The 15,737-nt window shown below is 43.0% G+C and overlaps 1 protein-coding gene across 5 annotated transcripts in view; it reads right to left on the reverse strand.

Annotated features, from left to right (window-relative positions):
* The window catches only part of CMIP (c-Maf inducing protein), a 128,791-nt gene that overhangs the window by 12,024 nt on the left and 101,030 nt on the right, over positions 1–15,737 (reverse strand). For 4 of the 5 annotated variants that reach the window (XM_080552461.1, XM_080552465.1, XM_080552464.1 and 1 more), the window contains 8 exons: positions 15,553–15,633; positions 12,989–13,134; positions 12,350–12,454; positions 10,694–11,047; positions 3,482–3,547; positions 2,361–2,387; positions 1,830–1,878; positions 247–354 (listed from right to left, as the gene is read on the reverse strand). In XM_080552461.1, coding sequence (XP_080408587.1) covers positions 247–354; positions 1,830–1,878; positions 2,361–2,387; positions 3,482–3,547; positions 10,694–11,047; positions 12,350–12,454; positions 12,989–13,134; positions 15,553–15,633 — 936 coding nt within the window. The remainder of the gene's footprint in view (positions 1–246; positions 355–1,829; positions 1,879–2,360; positions 2,388–3,481; positions 3,548–10,693; positions 11,048–12,349; positions 12,455–12,988; positions 13,135–15,552; positions 15,634–15,737) is intronic. The other variant, XM_080552462.1, reaches the window with a different exon arrangement.

A 15,737-nucleotide genomic window follows, 5' to 3' on the forward strand; every position in this document is an offset into this window, starting at 1 on the left:
GTCCTTCTACGAGTTAAAAGCCAAAGTTCAAAAAAGGAAAGTTAACCAAATTCTGACTGCAAGCAATGGATTTGACACCGTAAAGATTTAGGTTTCCCAGTGAATACTTGTGGCTTACAGAACCATGAATTAGATATTTTTTTGGAAAAAAAAAAAAAACCCACACGTAAAGCTTCTTATCTCCAGCTATGCATTACCTACTTACTGAAGAGAAGTTACTAAACTCACATCATTGCAGACACGTACCATACTGGCAAACAGCTCTCCATCATCATCACACGCCACTCCTCCAGGGCTGTAGAGCTGGAACCAGCCGTCTTTGCCAGCCCGCACACTCAGCAAACATGAGTGGACCTGCCAAAAGAGAAGACATTGGGAAGGTTACAGTTTCTGCCAATAACCACCAGTGTCTCCCACGCTGGACGTACAGAGGTAACTGCAAAACTGGGGGCTGCTGGAAGTTTCATGGTTAATACCCCAATTTAGACGTCAGCAAGTCTTTACTCACAAAATCCATTTTTTGTGTTATAAAGGAGGAGGGAAATTATATCACCACTAACTGCATGTCATTTTTCATTCCCTGTACAGAAATCAAACACAAAATGGCTCTAATCTAGAACAGTTCTTTTCACTTGAGGAGGAAAAAAAAAAAAAGAAAGAAAACAACAACAAAAGAAGAAAAAGAAAAACTCAAATTTCAAAGCTTCTGCTGTTTTCCCCCTGTCCTCCCAGCATGTGTCTATACTTCTGACATGATCTGAATATGAAATGCAGAGGCTGATGGCTTGCTCATTCCGATCATGAAAAACTCTTAGTCTTGCTGTAACAAGACTTCACCAGAGTCTGGGTGAAAGAAGCCAACACAGAAAATGCAACAGGGACACACAAGGTAGAAGATGCACAGAAGAACTGGTACCACTGTAGAGATAACTATATCTAGTCCTACATCTTAACAGAGGAGTCATCATCAAGCTTTTTTTTTCCTCCTTTTTTTTTTTTCCTCCCTGAAGAGAGACAGACATTCTAATTTAATTTTTGAGGAGGTCAGAGGGAAAGAAAAGTCCATGCCCCCTTACTTGGGGACGTAACGATAGTGACAGATGAAATCTTGGTGCCATTCTAAAAAATAAAGACTTTCTTATTCAGCAAGGGTGACTATTGCTTACAAAGGCTGAAACAATGAAAACCATGAGCTCCAGGCAATGATGACAACACTGGCTCCTCACCGACAGTTCGGGGGAGCTTTCTTCTCTTTATGCTGGCACAAAAATATGAATGTGGATGAGAGGTCCCCTCTGACTCAGCCAGAGCTGATTATGTTAAACACGTTACATGTGCAGCTATGAAGCAGTCAGCCACCGTGAGGCTATGCTACAGCTATGCACTCATTCCAGTAACGTACCTCCTACCCCCTTTCTCCTGCTAATTTATGAGAATTACGGTCATTTGCACACAATGTAACTGAAACACAGCTAAATAAACCCTGCTTTTTTGTAAACTGTATGGATCCATGGATTTTGCTTCCCTTTTTTTTCATATGGAACACAAAAAGCTGGGAGAGAATCAAGAAACTGGGGAAGTCTTGCTGGTTGCAGTTTACTGAAGAGCAAGGACATCAACTGAGCTCAGACAAGGAGGTCACAACACATAATGCAAGAAACCATTGATACTAAAACAGTATATCCTGAGTGGCTACTAATCCCTCAGAGACTCAAGAGCAGCAAAACTACACCATGTTTTGAAACAAACTGCTTCAGGAAGGATCCTCTGAACAAGCATACTCGCAATCCCTCCAATTAATGCGCTGTGAAAATGGTCACTGAACTCACTTCTTGTCTTGGGTCTTCTGCAAATCTCTGAATCACGTATTTCAGCTCCCTAAAACAAAAAAAAAAAAAGAAAGAAAAAAAAAAAAGAAATTTAAAAGGACAAGAAAAAGCAGCTGCTGGTTGCAGTATTCACACAAGTGTCACAGTTCTCTTGGATTACACTTTAAACGATGTGCTCTAAAGAGAAACAAGTTGAACTGCTTCCACAGGAAGGAAATAGGAGGTCTAAAAGTGATTACCAAGGACACAGTCTATTCAAAACAGTCTAGAAAAGCTTTCAGAGATGTGCAGTGACAAACTGGTTTGTAAATTCTATCAGCATCCAGTGCCTTTGGTCCTTGGGCTCCTGCTGTCGCAGTAAATTACAAAGAAAACTACATCTTTATATTGCTAACAGAACATGCTCACAGCCCCACACAGATAAAAAACCTTAGAGACACAATATTGAATAATGCATCACTGCTGTTATTGACTAGTACAAGTACTTTAAGTAATCACTCCCCTTAACGAAACAAACAAGCTCCAACTTACTTTGTGAATTTCTCATGTGCAAGCGCCCTGAAATTCAAAACAGAATAGCATGAGGATTTGGGAGGAGGAAAGGGAAAAAAGAAAGAAAGAAAAAAAAAACACTTTTCATTTCTTTTCAGATAATAAGAGGATTTGCTAAGCAACTGCAGCACACAAGACAAAAAGAATAATCTTTCCAGAAAAGATCACGTAAAGTCTCCTTCGTTAATCTAGGGGGAAAAAAATGAAGAAAAAATAGCACTTGGATTGAATCTTGTGGTTCTTCCTGCATTCTGTCTTAAACAAGCATCCAAGGCTAATGTCAGTGGGAGCTTCGGGGTCAGACGAAACCAAGTGAAAGACTTACAATACGGCTATATAATTATGAACAGAATTTTGGCTACCTCCAACAGCCAGGTGAATTCTTTAATTGCAACGCAATCAAAGTATGCTCACAACTAATTAATATCATACATCAGTAAAGCAATTAATGGTCATTCTGTGAAGTGCCTTGCATCACGGTACGGCTTACACCTCCCCCAGGACTCGAGTTTGACTTAGGTAAATGATGCCTCTGTTGCCTATTTCCAAGCTCTTGCTGTAGCCCAGGTAACCTGGCACAGAGGATTAGACCTCCCTGATTCAAGACACCAGGTCATTAGGGGATGTGATAAGCTAGCAAATTGTACAATTATAGGTTGTAATGCTTGTCCGTGGAGGTCTGCATTTTATAAACACTACTGCTCATTAATAGGTTTCCGAGGGAGCCTGGCTGATCCGTAGGGTAGCTTCTTCATTTAATGCAAAATACAAACGATACGAGTCTCTGTGACGCCAGTGAAGCATCCTCCTCCACTAAATCTCTCACTTTACTCTCCTCCTCACCAGCTTCCCTTCCTTTCTTGTCTGCCTGTCTCTAGTTAACCACTTTTCTCTTTAAGATCATCTTAGAGAAGTGGGGAAGGAAGATGAAGGTGAGGAAGACTTTGGGTGCCTCTATCTGCAAAAATCAACTCTGAATCCCACCTCAATAACTGGGGGCACAAAGCCCCTGTTGCAGTCAGGTTTTACCTGACGTTGTTTCACCATAAAACAACATTAACAAGAATTACCCAGTAAATACTAAGACAGGGCAAACTTACTCCTTGGGAAACGGGATAGGCTGAAGCAAGCTGGCCAGGGCTGGTCTCCAGTCATCATAGTCTGACCTGAAAGAGGAACATTTTTATTACCAGGATAGCATGCATGGAATATGGTTTGTCAACAGCTAGTTTGAGGAGTCAAAAGCTTTTTACTGCAGGCATCAACAACTCTTTTGCTTTACTGAGATACTCCAAAGAGCTACGGTGACATTTCCCGTTCCATTTTCAGCACATTCTCCACAGGGACACAATAAATCTGGTATTTACAATGAGAGGCCTTCTTTATGTCAACTTAAAGACATTTGCTGTTTATGAAACCTGTTGACATTTAATCACTAAGTAATACTTTCATCTAGGTTGGTACAGCAATTACCAGGCCATTGCTATTTACAGCTCTATTCTGCATTTAATTGGAATTTATTTTCCTTTGCTAGAAGGCATCGGTCTAGTTGTAGGAAGAAAGATAAGCCCCCATTTTTGACCCACACATAACAAATACAATTCCACAGGCTGATTTAGAAAATAATTGTGTGGCATTCATCTGACACTTTTTTTTTGTACACCTTACTTAACTTTTCCAAAGATTGCCGTGCACATTCGCAATTCATTCGAAAATCCCCAAATTAAGAGTGAAAGAGGACAGATGAGGATACGACTGCAGAGAGCTCAGCGTACCCTGTAAGAGGTGGCTCCTCTCAGTTGTGTTTGCTGCCAGCTGATGCCCTGTTCTATTCTCTGCTGTCAATATACGGTGCTGCCCTCCTAGGAGGAGCCACCAGAAGGGGATGTTCACATGAACTAGGGTAAAGAGAACATCCTTTCGCAGCTTTGCAGCCTGCACGGGTCAGCGCAAAGCACCCTGGCAGTGTGTTGTCTCGATCTGCCTGCACGTCGCAGCTGCTCCAGCGCCTGCAGCGCGGCCAGCACGGCTCCTCACGTAGGAACAGCACCTCCCATGCAGCCACCCGTCTCCTTCAAGTGAGCTCGGACAGCCAGCAATCAGTTACCACTAATTAATTGCAGTAACAACACACTGCACAGCGGGCACGACCATCGTAAGTTGAACGAAGCAAAGAACAGAGAGGAGAAGTGAATCTGGCGAGTCAGCACCAGAACCGGGAACGGAACCCAGCAAGATGGTGCAAAACACTTTGGGGTGTCTGTACAAGACAACGTAGAAGATCCCACAGTCTCCTTTTACCACTGTTACCCTTTGGATTTCAGTTTCAAAAGCTGGATTATTGGCTGCAGCTTACTGCAAACTTGGCACACAAGTCCAATGTTTCGTTAGGAAGGAACGAAGCGTAATGTTCCCAAACGGACAGCACTACTGATAGCATTAGAAACAGGCAACATATGCACAGGAACTGTTCCAAAATGATGCATTTTTTGCAAAGACAAGGTTCTAAATGGATGCATTTCCAGAAGTCTCACCCACTTTTTGAACCACATAAGAGAGTGCTTTCCATAAACTAAGAGAGGTTAATACCCACGATGTGGGACAGTTCACCAAGGCATGCTCATGGACACAACGAAACTAGGTGTGCCTGAGCAGGGTACTCTTAAGAAGCAAGGTAAAAAAATTTTAATTGAAAGAATAATTATCATTTAACAATCCGTCAGAGAAGCAATTATCACTTGCCGAAAAGCGGTATGACTCCAGGTTACAAAAACATGTAATATCTCAATAACCAATATAACTCGATATAACGTCTCAAAGTAACCAACCCACAAGAACTAGGATCTCGCAGTAGCTTAGGATATTAAAAAGCAGATGAATGTTGTACAAAAACCCATGGGATGTGTCAGTACTGTGCAGAAGTCCCAAGTTCAATACAAACACTTTTATTTCCCATGCCATATGCAACTACGTGCCTTTCGGTAGGTACTTCGGCAAACAGCCCTGCCCTTTTCACAGGTGTGTTACCAGACAATCCTAGCATGTACTTTCCCAGCTGTTTCCTTCCTGAAACTCCTCTGCCAACAGGCCAAGAACCACAACACCGTGCTGAGTTCAGGGAGACGTCTCTTCCCCTACCCGCACTGGTTAAATAACCACAAATGAGCTTAGTCAGGTACGAGGTTGGAGCTAAAAGGCAGGCAGGCCGGCAATGGGGGATGCACTGACCAGGCAAAAACCTCAGCGTTGGTTCTCCCCAGAACACTGAGCAAATAACATTTGAGAGTCTTGGCTATGTCCCCTGATGATTACATCTTGTTGGTTTTCCTCTCCTTTTCTTTAGCATTTGAGGCACAAAGCATATCACATGTCAAACTACAGTTACCCAGAAAAGAAACTTCATGCCCATGCCATTCACTTTAAAAGCCATTGAGCCTAATTTTTGCCTCCATCAAAAATTGTGTTCTGTTTGGTAAGTGTAAGAACATAGTCCGTAGTTCGTGCAAGTGGCCTCTGGGTGCAGCTCAACGCTGTGCTCACGCACAGACCTCAGCGCCTGCCTCCATGTCCTCAAAGAGCCGAGGAGCCTAATGAGCACAATCTTTGTTATTATTATTATTATGCACATACTTTGGAAATTCCTCCTAAACCAGCGACTGATTTTACTCTAAAAATGACAGTTTTTTGTTGCTCGATGCAGCGGAAACAACTTCAAGAGCAGAATTTAGAGCGGAGAGACCCAAATGTCAAAAGGCTGAGTGGGAAAACTGAAAGGTGCTCAAGGTGTTTCGCATCACGTGAGATAAAGCAGCCACAAATCCTCCCTAGCAGAGCCTTAAAAGCTGAAACCCGCTTCGAGGCTTAGTTCCCGTGACATCTCACGTTAAGTGTTACACCACCAAAATTCCTCCTTGAGCAATCTGGAGAGTTGTGATTAGTAATAATGTGAACCAATCAATTTTTCATGGCTGCTCTTCAAAGGAAATTGCAATGGGAAGAAAAAAAAGCTGCTTTGTAATAGCCCAACACCAAGCAAAACACTGCAGAGAGAATTGGACTGATGAAAGCTGGGGGTTATGTGCTGCATCCATTTGTGGAGCAAGGTCTGCGAGAGGGCAGTGAAAACACGCCATCGCCTCCTTTCCTGGGAGAAGAAAGGAAGAAAACTGTCTCCTATGAAATATATAGAGCTCGGTCACATGAGTGGGACCTGAACATAAGATCTATGCAACCTGTAATCCCTTCAATCTGCGCTAGGAAACATGAAACAAACATAGCACAAGAATAAAACTAAACTACTTATTAAAAGCCTACGGTGTTTCTCCTCCTCCCACCTCTTCCCTTTTCAAAAACACTTTCTTTCTGTCTGCACTCATCTCATCTCTGCTCTTCTTTCATTTCAGACGGCTGCCTTTTTTTTTTTTTTTTTCGCTCCGTTCGGAGCTCGTGCACAAGCTGGGAGCGTTTGAAGCAGGCAGAGAGAGGCAGAGGGATCAGCTCTGGCTGCAGGTAACGACCTGCACCAGGAGCCCGACGGAGCGGCTGTGCTCGTCGTGGCCACCACCTCAGCCAGCCGCAGTATTGCAAAAATAATCCCCCCGCCGCAGTGGATTTGCCTTTGGGCCACGGTTGCCATTGGCCCGTCCACATAATACATTTTCCTTCCCAAGGATCACCTTTCACCAAAATGAAAACCTGCCCATATGTCATGTGCGGCACAAACAATCCAAAACATATTAGCAGCCCAGGGCAACCCTGATAAACACGACACAAGAGAATCCACCGGGGATATGCAGAGCATGCCCCTGACCTATTGGGGAATGCAGAGAAGGCAGGGGAAGCTCCGGCAGACGCTGGCGTTTGGAAAGCTGTTGGTCTTATCGCCGAGAGACCACGAGCCCCAAAACCTCTTTGTTTTTAGAGCATAATAAAGACGTGGTGAGCAACCGCTCAGAAATAGCTCATTTCTCCAGACCAAGCAGCTTGACAAGATCAAACATCTTTTAGGCAACTCCGCCAGATAATACAAAGACGACCAAGTCCCCCGACTTGGGGTTTTGAAAGAAGCAAATTTAGCACCACCGATTCCCTGATGCATGGCAACATTAACATGCAAGTAAGGAGCTCGACAGTGCTGAGCAGCTCACAGATCCTCTAAGTCAATCTGATGAACAGAAAGATTTCAATTAATTTAGTGCATTTTCTACGCACCAATTTCAGCCTTGTCGCATTCAGGAGGCGCTGGCTGGCATGAATAGCCCTAACAGAGTCCAGGATGCATTAGGGAATATTGACACAGAAGTTTGATCCACTTCTGAGCACAGGACAAAAATACCATGTTCTGCTAGAGACTCTCTCTCCTCTCAAATCTGCCCAGACATCTTAAAATGGTCATCTGCCAACATCTTAAAATCTATGACTTTATGTTTTCCTTTCGTATGCAATAGTTGTGTTTTGTTGCTCAACTACATTAGAAAAAGGGTCAGAGATATTCTTGGTGCTTTGGAAATGGCCACACAGCTGAATTTTCTATCCTGCACATTTAGCCTTCTGTGCAAAGAGGGAGATCTTACAGTGATCATTAAATAACCGCTGCTACGTTTTAATCAATATTAGAAGCTTTTTATTCACAAGTATGTATTGTGTAGGAGTTAGGTGAACAATAAAATGTCCTCTGCTGAAGATAACTGTTAAGAACTCTTATTTGCTAGACTTTCAATAATTAAAATCTGCCTAAATAAATTACTCCCCGCTGCCCTAAGTTAATTATGTAAAAAAGATATCATTGTTGGTGACTCTTGTTTTGATGATGATATTGAGTCAGACACCTAAAAGAACAATTAAATTCAATGCTAAGCAACTTACTTATGTTTGGCTTACCACTGATATTAATAAGAACATTATTTTAGTGACTGCCCGCTGAGAGCTCAGCTCCTGGATAGCTGTTGTTTTTATAATGAATGTTTTCTTCCTATTGGCATGAACTCCAATTCTGTTTATTCACGTTCTCCATTTTTCAAAGTACAGTAACAGTATTTAGAGCATCAGAAAGACTGTTCAAGAAGAGCTTAAGCATGCTAACAGTCAGCATCACAACAGGATTCTCTGGCATTTTTGTCAGTAACTACTGGCCCTTCTACAGTGCTTTTCCAACACTGGTTGTTTATTAAAACATCCTTCAACATCTTTACCTACATTTACAAGTAAGGGAAATGAGGCACAAAAAGAAGCAGCTCATCTTAAGATCTCCCAGTATGCCAGTGGCAGAATCAGGAGCAGAACTAGTTTCTGCAGCAATGCTTTTGGGAGCCAAAAAATAAAAAATAAAAAACCAGGGAGTGAACACGAAAAGAAGTGAACCCAATTCACTGGAGCTACAACAATATATACCAGCTATGGCTCTGCCTTAGAAACTGCCCTATATTTTCATAGGTTGTGATTTCTAAAGTTGGGTGTGGACTTTGGCAAAGCAATCCAAGGGAAGTTGCACCAATTGTGTAGTATCACTGCTCCTGCACTATACAAGTCTTGTGGGCTCTGCCCTTCAGAAATACCAGTGTACAATCTGAAAAAGGGCATAAAGCTGCTCTACCCTACAACCTGTGCAATGGCAGTAAGAGATTACCATTTTCACTGTTGCTGTTGAAGAACTTGATTAAAAATTAAAAAAAGAAAGCACACATCAAAAAAAGTGATTTTAAGGTATGGAGTGAACTAAGAAATAATTTCTTTGTGCAAGAAATAATACCGGAATGGAGACCTGGCATATCAAATTTTAAAGTTTAGGGAGACCGCGAGGAAGAACATGCCCGTTTGTGAATTTGTTTATAAGTGTGTGTCAGCTGCATGATGAAACCAAAACCGTCAATGCTTAATGAGTCAGCACCCAAGCCAGCATCGGGACTGAGCGAGTTCATAGTGTTTATGGAAAACATCTAGAGTCAAGGGGACAGGGATAAATACACCACATGTTTAATGCAGCACCTGGGTGCATGAAGACTTAGAAGCCATCAGATGAAGCAAAGCCAGATACTGTGCTATTCTAATGCAAACATTTTTTTAAGGGGAGAGGAGGCTAGGCAAGGGGAAAAAAATCATCCTTCAGCAACTTCCCACTCAAGAATGTAATAGGAACAGTATCTTGGATTCATTTATCCTGCCTCCAATTCTGGGTGTGTGCTTACGAATGCATTTGCAAGACAGCACAGGAGTGAGTGAAGGCATTATGTTGAAATTGGCATAATATATTCTGAAAACACTGAAAACGCGGGGAAAAACTTTCACAAAATCCTCCATCATGGCACTTCAAGCAGTTTCTAGAGAGTGAATACCCATGCTGACATTTGACTTCAATGTAGCCAAATGCTCACAGTTTACAGAGGAGGCCAAATTTAACCCACTATCATGTAATCTTAAAAAAATCAACTATCACTTCATTAAGCCTTACATTGTTTAATAGTCATTAAAGTTTTCCCACAGACATATGCAACCCAGTAACAGAGCTGGCTGTCAAAGCCCACAAAACTGTTTTGGGTTGGTTTACTACACTTCATCAACGCATGGTTTTATTACAAGCTTCTATCCTGCAGTCTACCTTTTGTGTTACTCCTTCACTTCATTTATTTATCCAGGAGACAAAGAAGCTTTCCCTAAAGAATTTCTTATTCTACATTCCTCTTGAAGATATTCAGAGGATCTGCCTCCCAGGAAACCACAGAGCCATCATATACTAAAGGTTATCTGAGCACTGGTTCATTAATACAGGTTTGCTGTATGAAAGCAATCAGTCAACAAGCAGAGGATCCATTGTAACAGAAGTAAATCTGAGCAAGTCCTAAAACTTCTACATAGACGCGCAGGGAGAACACCTAAGCGAAAGCCACTGGCCTCATCTACCTCCTTCTGAAGCCAGGGGAGCAGTGTTGCCTACCACTGCACCAGCAATGGACCTGTCTTTTCTAGCTTTGTCTCAGGCAATCCCCAGAGCCCTGCAGGAGACAAATAGATCCTTTTTTTTTTTTTTTTCAGTGGCTAAGAACAAAAGAGAAACCACTGGCAACAATATCCTGTCTTCTGTAATATGCCTGAGGCTCACTGTACAAATCAGCTTTCCCTTTTCATCTTCTAATGCTATTTTTAGTACATATTGGCAGTGCCAGATGTCTCTTTCAGACGCTGGCCTCCAGTGTTGGGGATGGATTTATAACCGTGTGCTTGCTGGTCACAGATGTTGACAACGCCAGGCCCGTGGGAAAAGCCCCCCCACTGTTAGGATGACATTGTTCAAAGAGCTGTTTAACACAGTTACTCACAGCATCTTGAGTATTTCGACATAGCAGCCGAGGATCCTGTCTGCCTGGGCGCTGAGCTCAATGCTCATGGTGCTGCAGGTGGGACTGACCATCAAGCAGTCGATCAGGTTGGGCTCGCTGTCGTTGCCCACGTTGGCTGTCATCTTCTGGTTAGCCGTGTTGTTGCGCTCCACTTCCACGTGGATCTCGTTCGAAGTGACGATGACTGGCTTGAGCCGCGATTCAGTCAAGGTGGCCTCTTGAGAGACCAGGTCAGGGCTCGTGTGAAGAAGGCGGAGGGGGAGATTAGGCTTTCGGTCGCACTGCTGCTGGCAGCCATTCCGAATTTCCTTCAGGCTCGGCGAATTGTCTCGGCTGAATTTTAAAAATAAACAAACAATTTCAATAACCAGACATAACAGCAGAAAGCAGGAGGGAGAGGGCAACACTGAGAAACCAACATCTTTTGCAATTTCCCACTGCGTTTCACCCCAGCCCACCGGATTGCTTTCTCCCGGGTAATCAGATTATTGAAATCAATTAAAAATATTAAAAGGCTCCGATAGGACTGTTCTGCAGCCCCTACTCTGCAAACATTTCAGCTTTTCATTAGTCTAATTGACATGCCAGTTTAGTACAAAGGTGAACTTTCCCATCCAAGTTGTGCAAAGCTGTAACAGGATCCATGTCCAAGTATGTATCTGGCTACAGTACATGCCCAGACATTTGTCTGCAGCCCTCGCGTCTGGAATTTCTGTTGGACACTAAGCAGCCCCTGTCCGTGCTCTACCATGAGGAAAGTCAGATAGCCATAAACAAACAGGAAACATAGCAGAGGGGAACCCTCGGTGTCTACTGGAAACTGGCTCGTGTGTCAGGAACTGCAGCATCTATTTTGTGGTAAGTCGGGAATCAGATTTTCCACGATAATGGAGACAGCATCATGAAACCAGCTCCGGTTCGAAGCTATAGATACCCTGGGATTTCCACACAACCCCCTTCTTCAGGATCTTACCCTTCCCTTTGCTTTAGGTGTAACACCCACTTCATGTGCCAGAAAGGGAGTAAAACTGAGGCTGCTCTGGGTAGTGCTCAAATCCCAGAGACTGTTGTGGAGCACTCTCATCTTCTGCTATTCGAAACAGCAAAACTCTCATCTTCTGCTATTCTAAAGGCCAATTCCAGCTGCTGCCTGCCTCAGAGGAACATCTCAATGGTGGCCAAGGTCAGCACGCAGCTGGCTGCTGCGCTGCATCCCCGAAGTTACTGCAGTTCAGAGCACTTCAGTTCTGGAAGCGCTGAGCTCCCCAGCTCCTGTCACACCAGCACTGCTCTCTGGTGCAAGCACAGGAGCCAAAGCTGCGCAGTGATGACATGGCAGCCTCACTGCCACGTAGCATGCCACAGTGAGTACAAGTGAATGGAGATTCGGTATCTTCTTGTCTTCAGATTTTCAAACATGCAAAGCATAACAAATACAGTCACATACCTACAAAAACACGCATGTGACCATACAGAACACCTACAGGTAACACTAGCAATGGGTGGAGCAAGAATGAAGGCACGCTCTTGCATACCCACACCCATGCTCATGCCGATCTTGTTTACAGCCTGAATGAAAACTCTTTGACGCCACGAGTTTGGGAGTAACGTGGTGAACTGAGAATTCATACTGACCTGTTGATAAATTCCTCATAACATGAATAAATGGCTGCTAAGCAGACAGCCACGAGATTTGGCAGGACCCTGGGATGGGGACATTGTCCAGTCGGACCATGCATGCTGAAAAACAAAAGCCAAGACAACGTCACTGCAATGAAAACTTCTGTGGGCAAAAACAGACAGAACAGGGTGCCAGAACTGGATAGACAGCCTCGGGGAATCTTCAGACAGGCCATAACAGAGCGTTTTAACCCTGCAAATCCCCACCAAATAGTCCTACTTCAGAAGAAGGCTGAGCTGTGTCCTCGGTTTACTTGATGTAGTACCCCTGAAAGCTCACACGTGATCATTGCGGGGTCTAAAGTTGATGGGAATCTCTCTGTAAAGGCTCTGAGTCTCAGCGTATAAAAGGAATATCCATTCACCTCCAGTGTTAAAGGCAGAAAACCCCAGCCATACTTAAGAATAAGCTAAAAAAAACCCTTCAGCAACATCTCCTCATGGGCACCTCTCACTTATTTGCTGTTTGCCAGTACCAAAGAGCACCAGCTACTGTAACAGCTAACTACAGAGGTTAGCAGGGCTGGGAGAAGTAATGTAAGGGTGTGTGCACACAGGACTGGAAAACACACTGTAAAATTGCATGTGACTAACCTGTGAATAAACTTCTTCACCACCTCCATTCCAGCATTCAGCTCATTCAAAGCCAGAATGTACTCCTGAGTAAACAGACGCAACCGAGGGCATTTCCCAAAATCCTGTCCAAAAAGGAGAGACTCAGTGAAGACGGTGAAATATGCCTGCAATGTACATTGAAACTGTGGGTTTTCAAAAGAAATCAATTCAAACACAGCTGAATTCACTCTCTTGTTATGCTGACAGCTTCAGGAGCACAATACCACTGCATGCTGAAGTAATGTGCTACTCACTACTAATGGCATGCTTTACAATCTCCTCTTTCCCCCCAGACCCATTCCAAAACAAAAGGCATGTTCAACGTTCATACGTGCAGTTATTTTTCTTTCATACGTTTAATTTTGTACCTTTATTTTGAAATGCATTTTTTATTGTTGTTCATTTTTGCTTCCACTCGTAACTACACTTAGAAGAGTAACTCAAACATGAACTTACACTTCAATATTTCACATGGTACCTATTCTGCTTTTAGAGAAAATCTTTTTTGACACGTGACCATTAAATGATCAGTTATAAAACCACAGGTCAGTTCTTTCTCTATTGTACTCCAGGTACAATATGAATTTGACTGGTGAGCTCCACAGTTGCTTCCAGTCAGGAAGGCACTTGCTCACTGAAATCCAGCATCTCCTCGCCTTACCTGCTATTTTGAGATGTGGAAGGAATACAATCTGCTATCTGGTGAATGTTATTCCGCAGCACATTCCTGCTAATTTACACAGGTGTAACCTTATTATGCAGGTGTTACAGAGCTACAAAACTAAATTTCCAAGTGGTGAACAAGGCCCGCTGAGTACAGCAAGCCCTCCCCGTTATCCCTCAAGCAGATGTCTGGGGAAGAGGAGTCATCCTGAAGAAATAAATGGCAACCGAAATCTTAAAGAAATGCTGCAAGTGGTAACGAACCAGGGGACTATGAAAGGGAAGACACATTCCCAAAGTGCTGAATCCTTCCTTACTTATTTTGGTTTCAGGCACTTCTATAGCACAACCTATATTAACATCTCATTGGCTGTAAAACTAGGGAAGATCACCAAAAATGTGAATATAGCCCTAGATAGAACAATGTTCCCTTCAAGTCTAGTGTCATTCCTTGCCAGTATGACCCAAGAAAAAGACTGTCAGCAATTCCATTACAATTCACATCACCGAACATCTAACAGTTCCTTCCAGCAGGTGCAAATACACTTGGTCCAACAGCATGAGACCGCACATGCTTCGTATATCCCCTGGTGCCACTTAACTTCATGGGAACTCCTTGCAAAACAGCTTGTGCAGTTACAATTCATTATTTTTTTCAACCTGTGTAAGTGTCCTAACCAAAATTAGAACAAAAGCCCAAGAGATCATAAAGAGCACGTCACTGCTGACAGCTTTAAAATAAAATACCTCCAAAAATAATCTGATGACCTGTCACCATAACACGCACAAAACAAGGCACACTATCAATATTGTTTACTCCTAAAGAATAAAGCAATAGTGCTTGGACTCAAACATTTGGGCTGAGCCCACAACCAGCTGTGATCAAAAGGCAGGGAGAGGCTGCCGAGTGCTCCCAGCACACTCAGCACGTGATAATCTCCAGTCCTGCACGTACTCGGTGCTATCAGCAACACAACGGGCTATCCTCGATCATTTGAAACTTCAAAATAGATAAATGAAGCACTCTTTCTCCGTTTGGTAGGTAGGAAACTGTGGAACAGAACTTGCCATGAACTTATCAAAGACCACAGAGGAAATTAGTGGCAAAGGTTGGAACAGACAGCTAGGTTTCCTGCTCTAAGCACACTAAATTGCACGTGGCCTCCTAAGGTTATGAAGTTTACTGCCAATGGCACTGTCCCCCTGAAGGATTACTTTATTTACATGCACACACACACATTTTCTAAAAGACTATTCAGTACAGAAATCCCCGTGGAGCAGTAAAGTGCCCAAATCCACTCCAATTAATATATGACACCGTAAATTCTCTGACTACACACTGCGGTACAGACATGTTGATTTTCAATCTGCAAATGTTAAGTACAGTAAATATACCCAATTCTCTGAAGCTAACCAAATACAAGCATTACACTATGCATTTAGATTTTACTTGAGACCCCTCAAGAGCTCTGGATTCTTTAAGAAAAAAATCACCCTGAACTCCAAGAATAACATTTACAGAATATTTCATTGAACACTACAGAATATTCAAAAATGTTTACATGTCTGGAGAGCACGGGCACGGAGCCAGGAATACGACCTTTTCGCCATCTTAGGCTTTCCAGCTAGTTCTGTAAACTCGAGGAGTTAAATAATAATAACGTTATAAAAATAAGAAATAAGAACTGTTTTCTACTGGATTCATGCTGTACACAGGAGGACAGTGGATGGTAAAATTATACCAGTTAGTGAAAAGAAGCTGCTTGTGTAGCTATAGAGGGATGAGACTCATCCTTGAGATCACAGTTAACTGCCTTAAATATTTTATTTATTTGTTACTCTTTGCCACAGCTTTGTGATGTAAAGTTTCTTTCACTCACCATGTTGTGTTTGAGAATCCTCTGTACCACTGGCGTGAACACTTCTATCACAACCATCGACCGCGGGCGCTCTCGGCAGTGCTGTAAGGAGCAACAAGTCACTTTGTGAGCTGCAGGATTATCAAAATGGGTCTCCCCTGGCTTCACACCCTGTGCACAATTACCCCTAACTTAATAAAATCCAA

This window comes from Anser brachyrhynchus, assembly GCF_964034855.1.
Source record: "Anser brachyrhynchus genome assembly, chromosome: 12".
NCBI classification, from domain to species: Eukaryota; Metazoa; Chordata; class Aves; order Anseriformes; family Anatidae; genus Anser; species Anser brachyrhynchus.